The 12,659-nt window shown below is 57.2% G+C and overlaps 1 protein-coding gene across 1 annotated transcript in view; it reads right to left on the bottom strand.

Annotated features, from left to right (window-relative positions):
• The window catches only part of PPL (periplakin), a 44,322-nt gene extending 37,864 nt beyond the window's left edge, over positions 1–6,458 (bottom strand). Inside the window, exons 1-2 of the mRNA XM_068524775.1 lie at positions 6,207–6,458; positions 5,913–6,112 (exon numbers count right to left, since the gene is read on the bottom strand). Coding sequence (XP_068380876.1) covers positions 5,913–6,112; positions 6,207–6,458 — 452 coding nt within the window. The remainder of the gene's footprint in view (positions 1–5,912; positions 6,113–6,206) is intronic.
• Positions 6,459–12,659: the final 6,201 nt, after the last annotated feature.

Raw genomic sequence — 12,659 nt, forward strand, 5'->3', positions numbered from 1 at the left:
CTTGTTGCGGAGCACGGGCTCTAGGCGCGTGGGCTTCAGTAGTTGTGGCACGTGGGCTCAGCAGTTGTGGCACACGGGCTCTAGAGCGCAGGCTCAGTAGTTGTGGTGCACGGGCTTAGTTGCTCCGCGGTATGTGGGATCTTCCCGGACCAGGGCTCGAACCCGTGTCCCCTGCACTGGCAGGCGGATTCTTAACCACTGCGCCAAGGAAGCCCTTGAAGCCTGTTTATGGAGCACACAGAAGATGGGGGATGGGACAGGGGACTCTCTGCTCAGGCCCTCCCATGCAGGAAAGGGAAGGGCTCCACCTGCCTGGAGGCAGGAAGGGGTACCTGGGGCCTCCCTCCCCAGGCTCAGGAGGATGGAAGACAGAAGACCCATCAAAAGCAGAGAGAACAAAGATCAAGGACCATTTCTGTCTTCCCACTCCTGAGACAGGCCAGGGCAGGCAGGCTGGGAGAGTGGCAGGTGGCACTGGCAACGCCCCGCACAGCCCTGCCTAGAGCGGAGAGGAGCTGGGACTCCTGGGTCCTCCTCCCTTGACAAAGAGCCTTGGAAATACTCCCAAAGGCAGCTTCTCCCCCAGCCCCCAGGGCCCTCCAGAGGTCCCTCACCCTCCTTAGAGTATTGCCTAAAAGGTATGAATTGAGCTCAGCCTCTCCCCACAAAACTCCCTGTCCCCAGATGAGTGCCCTGACCGTGCCTGAAATGCCACCATTAGCAGCCACTGTTATAGGTTCAGCTCTGTTCTGTTCTGAATCTAATTTACTAGGTCTCGTTCCTTCTGCCAAGCGAACTGGGCAAGTGAGGGCAAAGCCAGAGAGAGGAGAGGCGGAAAGGGCTGCTGGGCGGAGTCAGGGATACAAAACCCAATGACTCCACCATCTGGCCTGCAGCAGTCCCCAGAGACAGCTGCCCCCAGCCCCAAGTACAGGTGGGGAGACCTAGTTTCCCTCCCCAGGGGCCCTGAGCCTCCAGCATCAGCCATTTGTGAGCTGTAAGCCCAAGGTGAGTGTCTTTACTATTGGCCTCAGTGCTACCCTCTGTGAAATGGGACACCACCACCACCCTGGCAGGCTCAGTGTCAGAATGAGATGCTATAACGTCCATGGCCATGCTGGGAGCACAGTAGGTGTTGAGAAATGGCTGCGTGGACCACTCGGTCCTGGTCACCCACATGGTGGGAGGTGGGCTTTGCTGATGGGCCCTCCCCCAAACTGTTCAAGCTTTCCACTGTCACTGATCAGTGCGTGAGTGTCTCTCCATGTGTCTTCTTTTTTTTTTTGGCTGTGCTGCGCGGCATGTGGGAGATTAGTTCCATGACCAGGGATTGAACCCACGCCCCCTGAATTGGAAGCCCAGAGTCTTAACCATTGGACCGCCAGGGAAGTCCCTCCATGTATCTTCTTTTTTAAAAAAAATATTTTATTTATTTATTTGGTTGCGCCAAGTCTTAGTTGTGACACATGGGCTCCTTTGTTGCGGCTCGCTGGCTCCTTAGTTGCAGCATGCGAACTCTTAGTTGCGGCATGCATGTGGGATCTAGTTCCCTGACCAGGGATCGAACCCAGGCCCCCTGCATTGGGAGCTCAGAGTCTTAACCACTGCGCCACCAGGGAAATCCCCCTCCATGTGTCTTCTTAAGCGGGGGTCCATGTGAATGCTGGGGTGAATGAATGAGAGTCAGCTGACCTCCTGCCCCACTTGGGCTGCAGCCTCCACAGCTGGAAGAAGACCAGCTGCCTGGTCACCTCTGGTCTTAGCACCAACCTCATCTTTAATAGCAGTGTGTGGTTACCAATATTGGCTGCCATGATTTACTGAGCACTCACTGTAAGCCCTGGTCTGGGGCTGGGCCCATCACATGCATTATCTTGCTTGATCCACTAGTGACCTCACCAGCTGGGTGTTCCTGCATCACTCCCATTTCACAGATGAGGAAACTGAGACTCAGAGGTGTTACCTGACCTGCCCAAGGTCACACAGCTTAGGAGAGACAGAGCTGGGGCTTCAACTCACACCTGGATGGCATCAAACTCTATGCTTTTAACCACCGAGAGGCTCAGGGTACTCCGGCTGGCTTCCAGGAGGACACGCACCTCTTTCACCAGCCTCCAAAGCCTTGGGCCCTGCCTCCTACATAGTGCACCCCCCCCCCCCCATTAGGACTGGGCCATTCTTGCAGGACTGTGCCCAGATGAGGTCAGGAAGCAAGGCGAGGCTGCTGGGTGCTTATTGGGGCCCAGGCCTGTGTGGAGGGGCAAAATTAGCCCCATTTTACAGATAGGGAAGCTGAAGCTCACAGTGAGGCCAAATTTCTTTGCCAAAATCAAACACAGTCAGAATTCAGTCTAACTCCAGAGCTGGAGCTAACCACTCCATTTCTCCTGATGACAGGGCAGACACCTCCCCAGGAAGTCCTCCCTGATAGCCCAGGTCTCCCTGTAACCCTGACAGCCCTCACTTCAGACCAGTCAGGGAGAACCAGAGCCATCGGGCTGGAGACCTCATCTGTCCAGCTCTACGTCTCCCCGCACCAGGCTCCCATCACCACCACAACACAGTCCTGTAACCACACTAGTAATTAAGCAAAATTCCATCAAGTGCAGAGAGACTGTCAATGTCTCTTCCACATCCACCCCCACCGCCCGGGAATGGTACCCCTGGAGTTGTGCAGTGCACTGCCTGTCCATCACAGCATCCAGCTCAATCCCAGACACATAGTAGGTGCCTATTCGAATTTATTCAATAGTTATAATCATCATAGCTGCCGTGGACTGAGGCTTCCTATAATTCTCAACCCTTCCCTGCATTATTTCATTTAATCCTCATGCCAACGATATCACCAGGCAGGTACTACTTTTATGCCCATTCTACAGGTGAGAAAACAGAGGCTCAGAGAGGCCAAGCAGCTCTCCCTAGGTCGCACAGCCGGGAAGCAGGGGCTGGCTGGAGCTGTACTCTCAGCCACAAAGCAGGGCGGTAGGACCAGGGCCCCTCGAGACCCTCCCTGCTGAGCTGGATACTATCCTCAGTGACCTGCACCATCAGGCCTGACCCTGTCATTAGTTCAGGTGTGCACACCAGTTCCCACACCTGTCATTAGGAACCAGGGCAATGAGAGCAGCTGAGTTCACACCCAGTTTCAGCTGCTAAAAGGCTGACAAACAGGGAGGGGTGGTTTTCTCCAAGGGGGCTCTCCATTCACTAATTTCTGTTCACTTGTGCAGTCCAAAGCCCGTGACTGCTGGGTGTGAAGGTCGCAAGTCCTGGTTCCTGGATCCCCTTTGCTGGGGACAGGGATGCTGACCCTCAGCCTGGGTAATTCCTATGTGCTGGGGGCATTCTCTCCGTTGTTACATGTGCTCCTCCCAGCAACCCTATGCAGAAGATATTAGCACCATCCCTGCTTTGCAGACGAGGAAACTGAGGCTCAGAGAGGTTTCTGCCCACAGCAGATGTAGCAGAGCTGGGACCAGAGGTGAGGAGCTCCTACCCTCCTCAATACTGAATCTCACTGGCAACCCCGCCCGCCTTCCCCCAGACAGAGGAGGAGGGCCCCAGAAAATTCAGGATGCAAGAATAACTTGGGGGTCAGCACCCTGTGACCAGCGACCACATCTTATAGAGTTACAGGTACAGGGCTATGCACTGGGTAACACTCAAGAGATTCTTGTTGACAGAATTGGGCAAGAGGCAACCCCCCACCCCGCAATCTGGTCCATGAACTTGTCCCCACCAAGGGGAAGGGGCAGAGGGACATGCTGGGCTGGTACGACCATGGGCACCTGGCTCCTACCCAGGGCTGTGACTGTGCGAGGCCATGGGGGTGTGAAGGAAGAGTCTCTCACCCCATCTTGGGGAGAGAATCAGAAAGGCTTCCTGGAGAAAGAGATCTCTAAGCTGAGATCAGTCATTCAGCCAGGGGCAGAAGGTGGCTGCTTTGGGCCAGGAGTATTGAGAGGAGCAGGACCTGTGTCCTTGCCACCCTGAGTCCCCGAAGCTGTAAAGGATGGGAATTCCTTCCTTCTTTCCCTCTGCTGGGAAGGCCAAGACCCTCCCAGCTTGTCTGGATTCATTATAACTTTTGTTAGGTCCAAGCCCAGCCCTTGGGGAACTGGATGGATGGAGAGCTGGAGGAAGGGGGAGCTTGAGGGATGGGGGAGGCAGAGGGCAGGGCGAGGCTGGCCCATCTCCTGGTGTGTGGGTGTGTGCGTGTATGAAGGACTGGAGGGGCCCCAGTCTTGGTGGGGGGAGAACAGAATAGTCCTCCGTGCCTGGCACGGAGCATTTGATTGTGCAACGTCTGAAAGAACAGTTCAGGGACTGGACGGGACCCCAGCTGGGTTTGAGAGCCAGCTGGACTCAGCCACAGAGGAACAGCGTGCAGCGTCCTGCCCATTCCCTGTGGATGTGAAAGACCAGGGAGGCTTGTGTGTACGTGTATGTGGGGGGGGGGGGGGCGCGGGAATCTTGGGAGGGGAGGGGAAGAAATGTCTCTGAGCTTGAAACAATGCAAAGGAGAGAGGGGGCAGTGGGGTCACAGGACAGGGGAGTTTCTGAAAGGACTGGAACTCAAAGAAATGGAAGGCCCACACTCCCCATGCCAGTGCCCAGGCCGCCTGCACCTGTCAGACAGGTCTGCCTGGACTGGACCACAGGGGCAGGGTGGGAGCCCAGGCCAGAGTGTCCTTGCTTTCATCTGGGGCCTGGGAAGGAGTGAGGGACTGCTTCCGGTGGAGGGGGTGTCTCAGGTGAGGGCACTTTGGCGTGGATACTCCCAGGCAGGTGGGCTATGCAATTGCTGAGCTCCCCACCTGCCTGAAGCCCCTTGTCGAGAGAAGTCTGGTAAAGGCTCCCTCCCAGCTAGGAGGCCCCGCCCCATTTTCCTTAGAGAGAGGACAAGGCAGGGTCTGATTCTGCCCCCACTCTCGATCTCAGCATCTCCAGTTATGAAGTGAATACACTAGGCTTAAAACCGACGTGGGCTGCCGTTTCAAAGCAAACACATTGAGACACGTTATTCCCTTCCCAGGAAGCCCTGAGAACCCGAGGCTTAGAGACGCCGCCAGTTTCGGGACTTTGTGATTTCTCAGGGGGCAGCCACGCCCCTGAGAAATCACGCAGGGAGAAGGCCCCATAGTCTCTCAGCCGATGCGCAGACCCCGGGGCGGGTGGTGGACAAGGGGTGCCTCAGCCCAGGTTCCCCCAACCCGACCCCACACCCACCGGTTCCCCTGGACCAGGTTCTGGAGCGCAGTATGGCAGGTGCTGGGAAGTGCTGCCGCAGGTGGCACAACCCCACCAGGCGCCGCCCCCCCCCCCACGCCTGCCTGACGCCAGGAGCACCTGCGCGCTCTCCAAGAAGCACTGGTGAACGCCCGCCACTCAACGCCTCACGCTCCAGCTCAATTTCACGGCCCGGGTGCGCCCCTAGACGATGCTTCTTAGGTCCCCTGCGCACCCCACTCCCCGGCCTTGGGTGTAGGGTCCTCCAGAGGACACACCACTCTCCACCCTGGCGGTGCTTCCTGGCCCAGGAGGACCCTTGGCGCAAGGGCGACCCCGCAACACCGAGGTCCCCTGTACCTCCAGCTAAGTTCCTCGCCCTCTAAGCACCCAAGCCAGAACTCTCTGGTGCCAAAGAGCGTGTTTTCCCTCGGCTCCCCCAGCCCATCCGCATCCCCACCTTGGCGGTGCTTCCCAGCTCAAGGGTGGCCCCCGGGCCCCGCGTTCCCGCGAGTCGCGCACTCCTGGCTGGGTTCCCAGCTCCCTGGGCCTCCCAGGGCAGTGCTTCCTGCGCACCCCCCATCCCCCTCAGCCCTCGAGGCCCGGCTGTGCCCCCCACGCCCTGGGCGGCGCATACCGGCCCAGCGCGCCGCCAAGCGCGCTGCGCATGGCCGCCTCCTCACCTGCGGGTCCGAACCGTGGGGCTGTATTTGCCTTTGTTTCTCTTCCTGAAGAGCGAGTTCATGGTGGCGCTCGGGGTGGGCGGGTGGGACGTCGGGTCGCGGCGGCGGCCTGGGCACTGGGCTGCGGAGGCCCCGGCGCGCACCAAGGGGCGGGCAGCGGGCGCAGGTGAGCGAGAGCGGCGATAGTGGAGCCCCGAGTGCTGTGCGGCGGCGTCGCGCGGTCACTACTCGCGGGGGGCGGGGCGCTCGCAGGCCACGGGCTCTCCCGGCCGCTCCCAAGAAGGTGGTGCTTACCTTCCCGGAGGAGGGGCACCAGGCGGGCGGGGCTTCCAGGCTCCTGCGGCGCCGGGCCAGAGCGAGTGGGGCGTCCGCTCTGGACTGGGGGTGGGGACACCGGGTCTTGTCAGGACGCAGCCCACCGCCCAGCACGGACATTCGAGATGCTGGGCAGGCGGGCGGGGGCTCACTGGCCACTTTCCCGAGCGTGCTCAGTACCCCCTCATCCCCCGACTCCGGGCCTGGCGCCCCCCTGACTGAGGGCCCCATCTGGCTCTCTGCTGCCCCTCTTGGGCATCAGCGCTCCCTTCTCGTTGGCTGAACCCAGGTGGGTGCCCACCTCCCAGGTGTGGCAGACACTGGATGGGTCTCTATGCCTCGGATAGCTAGCGAATTACATTCAGGTGGTAGCAGTGTCGATGGCAATTGAGAGAAGGGGGCTCTGGAGTGCGCCTGCCTGAGTTCAAATCCTGCCGCTACAGTCAGCTGACTCCTTGGCAAGGCTTCTTGCCGTTCCCAGCCTCAGTTTCCTTATTTGTCAAACAGTGATAACAACTGCCCCCATCCCATAGGAGGTTCCTGTAGTTAATTCACACAAAGCACTTAGCACAGCGCCGGAAGTGCCAAGTTAGACTCTGTGCCAGCACGAGTCCAGGTTAGACCGTGGCCCCGTTGCGCCCTGTGCCAGTAGAGAAGGCTGCAGTTAGCAGACAGTGAACTGAGTCTGGCGGTGAGCCAGAGTGGGGCCCTGGCAGTGGGGAGGGTTCAGCACCACTCTGGAGGGCGCTGGGGGTTCTGAGCCCAGCTGGGAAGGAGGAGCACACAGTCCCCCGGGAGATGCCAGAAGGCATCGGAGATAAGCTATGGCCAAAGGGCTCAAATGGGGAGCAATGAGGTCTGAGGGGCAGGGAAAAAGGGGCCCCCACTGGGTATCCAGAGTCCTCAGGGCAGTCCCTTCCCCAGCTGTTTTTTATTTTAAAAATAAGGAGGTTGGGCTTCCCTGGTGGCGCAGTGGTTGAGAATCTGCCTGCCAACGCAGGGGACACGGGTTCGAGCCCTGGTCTGGGAGGATCCCACATGCCGCGGAGCAACTGGCCCCGTGAGCCACAACTACTGAGCCTGCGCGTCTGGAGCCTGTGCTCCGCAACAAGAGAGGCCGCGACAATGAGAGGCCCGCGCGCGGCGATGAAGAGTGGCCCCCGCTCGCCGCAATTAAAGCCCGCGCACAGAAACGAAGACCCAACACAGCCAAAAAATAAATAAATAAATTTAAAAAAAAAAAAAAATAAGGAGGTTGGTGGGGAAGTTGATGCCTACAGGCTTTTCCTGTCCCAGACCCCAGAGCATCTGAGAACAATGTCCTTTAGGCCACTAGTGTCCCTGCCACCAAAGGACTTCAGTTTTGAAGTGTTACAGAGACTTTAGGAAAACCTTATTCCTAAGGGGGCATCTGCGGATGGGCTTAAGCGGGTCTGTGGATCCTCCTACAGTTGCTTTCAAAATGTGTGTGTCCAAATGTGCATTTTTGGGGGGAGGGTCTATCTCTTTCAACGGGTTCATTCATTGACTCATTCAACAGACATGAACACTCTCCCAGCCTTGGCTGCCTGGTTCTGCTGCGTTGATGAGGAAAGGGAAAAACCAAAAAAACAGCAAAGAGCCTTTCTCTTAAGGGAGGGGGAACGACACATATTAATAATAATAGTAATAATAAATTGACGACCTCAAATTGTTAACTTTTCAAAACGGTCTGGGGACCTAAAAAGGATAAAGGACCCTGGGGGGTGCCGCAGCTCAGGATCTCCAGGGGAGTTTGTAGAATGCAGATTCCAGGGCCTTGACACACCCCCAGCTCCTGACTGGGGAGCGCAGGAAGGGTCCCAGGAATCTGAACTTTTAGCAAGTCCCCCTGGTGGTCCCTGGCCTCTTATGAGAAGCCAGGACTGAGGGATCCTGCCTGCAGCCCCCAACCTGCTCCGGTGGAGAACCCGGAACAGACCTTCCAGTCAAACCTAACCTTTCTTTCCCCTCTGAACTTGGCCCTGCCTGGCTCCTCTCTCAGACGCCCCTCCTAGGCGGGGAGTTCCTCACAAGGCAGCTGAGGGCTTGAGCAATTCCCTCCATCCTGAAGGGGCTTCCCTTCCCAAGTCTGAGGTTAGGATGGGGCTTGGCAGGCACCTAGAGACTGCAAGTCCAGCCAGCCGACATTGGGAGCAGGTGTCAGGGAGGAGCCCAGGCTTCAGAGCACAGGTTGGGCAGGCGTAGGGACCTGGGGTCTACAGAAGCCCGAACTGTGGACAAAGCGTGCTCACCCAGGACCCCTTCCTGCACCCCAAGTGAGCCAAAGGGCTCAGGAAGGAACACTGTCCATCACGCTGCTTTATGGCACAGCCCTGCGTGGAAACCCTTTTCCTTCCTTCTCCTGATTACCTTTCCCTTGGAGGCTAAACCTACCTTCGGGAACGTTCATGGCAGTAGTGTTGCCAGGGAGGAGGCCCTGGAAACAACCTGCTAGCCACTGGGATCAGGGTCAGGTGGTTAAATAACCCAGGGCATATCTACACCGGGAAGACCATGCAGCTGGAAAAGAATGAGATGCCAGATATGTAGTCAGGCACCAGCAGCAAAGTGTGAGGGAGAAGCAGGGAATGTTGTGCATATACACACAGAAAACTTCTGGAAGGATCCACAACAAACTGTTAGCCATGAGCCCCCTCTGGAGAGAAATCTGAATTTTCATTATACGCTCTTTTATAGTATTTGGATTTTATTTTATTTTTTAAAATTTCCTTTGGATATTATTTTTATATGTGCTTAGATTGCTTTTCCAATGGCTTTTTTCAGCTACTCTTTAAAAACTCATTTCAAAATGACCCAAGCCTGGCATTCCCTCTTCCCAGAGCCTTCCCTGCCGCCCCCTCCCCTGCCCCCTCCCCACTTTGTGCCCCTCTGTCAGTGCCCACTCCGTACCACACTCTATGGTAATCGGACTTTCTGACTGGACTGAAAGATACTGGTTGATAAGGATTATGGAAGATATAACACTTGGGCAAAATAGAACCCATGCTGAGGAAAGAAGCCTCTCTACCTTCAAGTTGCTGATAGTCTAAGGCCAGAGACAAAGATACAACAACTACAAAGCCAGACTTCCCTGGTGGTCCAGTGGTTAAGAATCCGCCTTCCACCGCAGGGGACGTGGGTTCGATCCCTGGTCAGGGAACTAAGATCCCACATGCCGTGGGGCAACTAAGCCCACACGCCACAACTACAGAGCCTGCGCACTGCAACTACTGAGCCTGTGCACCGCAACGAAGGACCCTGCAGGCCGCAGCGAAGATCCCACATGCCGCAACTAAGACCCGATGCAGACAAATTAATTAATTAATCAATTAATTAATTAAAAAACAACAACAAAACCAACTGGGATGAGTCTGGGGAGAAGAGCCTTATCAGGGCTCTGAAGATGGGGAGGAGGGGGAGCAGCCTGGGGAGCCCTGGGGTGGAGTCCTCGCTCAGTCCTTTTCAGCTATGTGGACAGCTTGTGGGTAGGTCATTTTGTCTCTCTGAGCCTCAGTTTTCCTCATCTGTGGAATGGGCAAAACTATAGCATCCACCTCCTAGGGTGAGATCCCATGTGTTAAGCACTTGGTATACCCCCTGGCACTGAGTGAGGGCTCCACAAATGGGAGGGGATTACCTCTGCAGCTGGAGGCTCATGCTCGTGGGGTTGAGTGTTACAAGCAATTACAGGAACTCCAAAATGTGTCAGAACTCTGGACTTCTCCAAACTTTCATATCTTCCTTCTCCACACCTCCTAGAAAAGTGAAATTTGGCTTTTGGGAGGGAACCTAAGTAGGGACCTTCAGGTTAGCAGGCTTGTAGCTCAGCTGCTGAGTGACAGCTGTGACACATGATTTAATGCCATTTCTCGTTTATTGAGGACCAACTCCGTGCCAGGCAACATGGCATGTGGCCAACATGCTTCAGCTGATTGACTCTCCCCAGGGACCCATACCAGTGAAGCCTTCCCAGCCCTCCCCCACGGGAGGAAGCTCTCTTATCTCATGTTCCAGGGAAGAGCACTCAGAGGCCCCGTGCCCAGCTGGGCTGGTTCCTGGATTAGCCTGCTCTGGCCCCGCGCTCTCAGACCCCCACCCGCCTCCACCCTCCTGGGCTCGGGCATCGGGGCCAGGCTCCGCTGACTAGGCTGGGCCCAGCCCAGGTGCTTCAGGGAGAATTAGCAGATTTAGGGAGGAATTTGAGTTGTGCTGCACCATCCCTCCTCCCTCCAGTCTCTAAAATCTGGTTTCTGAGCTGGTGCTGCTGTGTATGTGTGTGTATGTGTGTGTGTGTGCACGTGTGTACACACGTGTGCACGCTGCTCTGTGGGCAGGCCGGATGGGGTGGGAGCTGTGATCTGGCCCCGTGAATCCTCCTCTGGGCAGATGGGATTTGTTTGCTTCCATGGAGCCCTCTTATGCCAAGTGACTCATCTGCTCTGCCTGTGCCGTGGGGTGGGGTCTCGGGGAGAGTGTTTGCTTTCCTGCGGTTTACATGATGGTTAACCTCACGGAGATGGTACCTGCAGGGCCATCCTGTTCCCTGGCAACCAGGCTATCCTTGGCCCCTGAACTCTGTCCCCTCCCTACAGCTGGGCCAGGCTGCCAGCTCCCAGGAGGCCACCACCTTCTGAAGGGTCACCCACACCCTCCCTATTTGCTGTCATTGTTTCCCCAGCAGCTGGAGAGGTGCTCACTCACTCCCTGGCTGGCTCGGGTGTTTCTGTGAACCAGTTTGAAACAAGAAGGGCAGCATTGCCCCAGTCCTGGAGAGAGGGGTGTGCAGGACCAGAGGCCTGCTCCTTACCACAGAGCCTTCTCCTCCCAGGGCGGAGGCCCAGCCCATTCTCCTGCAGACAGTCATTCTCCCATCTCCAATGGTATGGCCTCACCCCAACCTGGGGAGCATTTAAAAATGCAGATTCCAGGGTCCCTCTTCTGAGATTACAGGTGGGTGGGTCTTGGTAGAGCCCAGGAATCTGCATGTTAACAAACACATACTCCCTGGGATGCTGAAGCATGTGGGTTTCTGGGCCACCGTGAGAAACACAGCTGTGAACAGAAAGAGATGCAGCACATGCTCAGGCCCTGGTCTATACCTGCCTGGGAAGAACCCACAGGCTGTAGCTTGAGGCCAACCTCTGTTTGAATCCTGGCTCTGCCATACATCCAGCTGTGTGACCTTGGGTAGGTGGCTTAACCTCTCTGAACCGGGTTTCCCCATCTGTAAAATGGGGATGACCCAGTGCTCGGTGATGTGTGCAGAGCACCTGGCATGGAGGTCCCTCTCCTCCCTGCCCTCCAAGGGGACAGGAGTGGGCAGGCCCAGCTTCACCCTGTGTTTTGTAACATGTATTTACTTTTCTTGCAAAACAATGCAGGGGATGGAAAATCATGTTGGCCCTCCAGCCCACGTGGGCTGACTCACACTCAGCCCTGGTCTGGGGGCCTGGTGAGCTCCCCACAGCCCCCCTGGGACCAGAGGGGAGGCTGGGCCCTGGCAGCAGGGACAGGAGAGGGTCCGTGGTGAGTCACCCACTCGGCCTGCCCCTGAGTCATCCCCCAAGAATGTGCTTCAGGCCCCCACCAGCGCAGGGCCCCTGGAAGGCTGCCCCATCCTGGCCACCTCCTCACTGCCTGCCAGGCAGCCCCACTCTGCTGCTCCCCAAGGGAGCCACTGCTCAGATGACCTTCCTGCTGGCCCTCTCTGGATGCAGGTGTGCACCTGTACACCTGTGTCTGCTGTCAAAGTATTCAAACAGCTCCTGACCAGTGGTTGAATAGGGGCTACGCTGAGCCCCCAGTTGTCCTGCCCACCCTGGCCCTTGCCCCAGGACCCAGCCACTGAGGGGTTAACCCTCTGCTCAGCAGGGGAACTCTTGGACCTGGCCTCACCCACAGGCTGGCATCCACTCTGGCCCAGCCAGACTGCCCCATCATCGCATCTTGCAGATCCAGGCTTCATCTTGAACCCTGGGTGGCTTTCCAGCACAACCTACTCCACATCTCTGGATACCTCATTTCAAGCCCATCCCTGGGCCTCTCAGATCAAGCTGTGAGGGCCACCCAGTGAGGAGGTAGGTCACGCTGTCAGGCAGAGAGTGGAGCTGGGTGGGGCCATGGGGCCAGACAGGCTCTGCCAGGCCTGGGATCCTCGCAGGACAGGTTACCCAACCCAACCCCAAAATTCCCCTCCCCACGACCAAGCCTACTTCCTCCTGCCCTGCCTGCCAGGGCTCATGCTGCCCAGACCGGTGGGGCTACATTTCTGGGGCCAGTGTGTTACAGCCCCTGGGAATGGCCCAGGTCAGGAGGTCAGGACCCCATTCCCTCCTGCGCCTGGGGGCCTGAGTAATGGCCAGGCCAGGCCACAGGGGAGAGAATATGAAATCAAGTCAGGTTTTAGCTTGA

The sequence above is a fragment of the Eschrichtius robustus genome, chromosome 16, assembly GCF_028021215.1.
Source record: "Eschrichtius robustus isolate mEscRob2 chromosome 16, mEscRob2.pri, whole genome shotgun sequence".
NCBI classification, from domain to species: Eukaryota; Metazoa; Chordata; class Mammalia; order Artiodactyla; family Eschrichtiidae; genus Eschrichtius; species Eschrichtius robustus.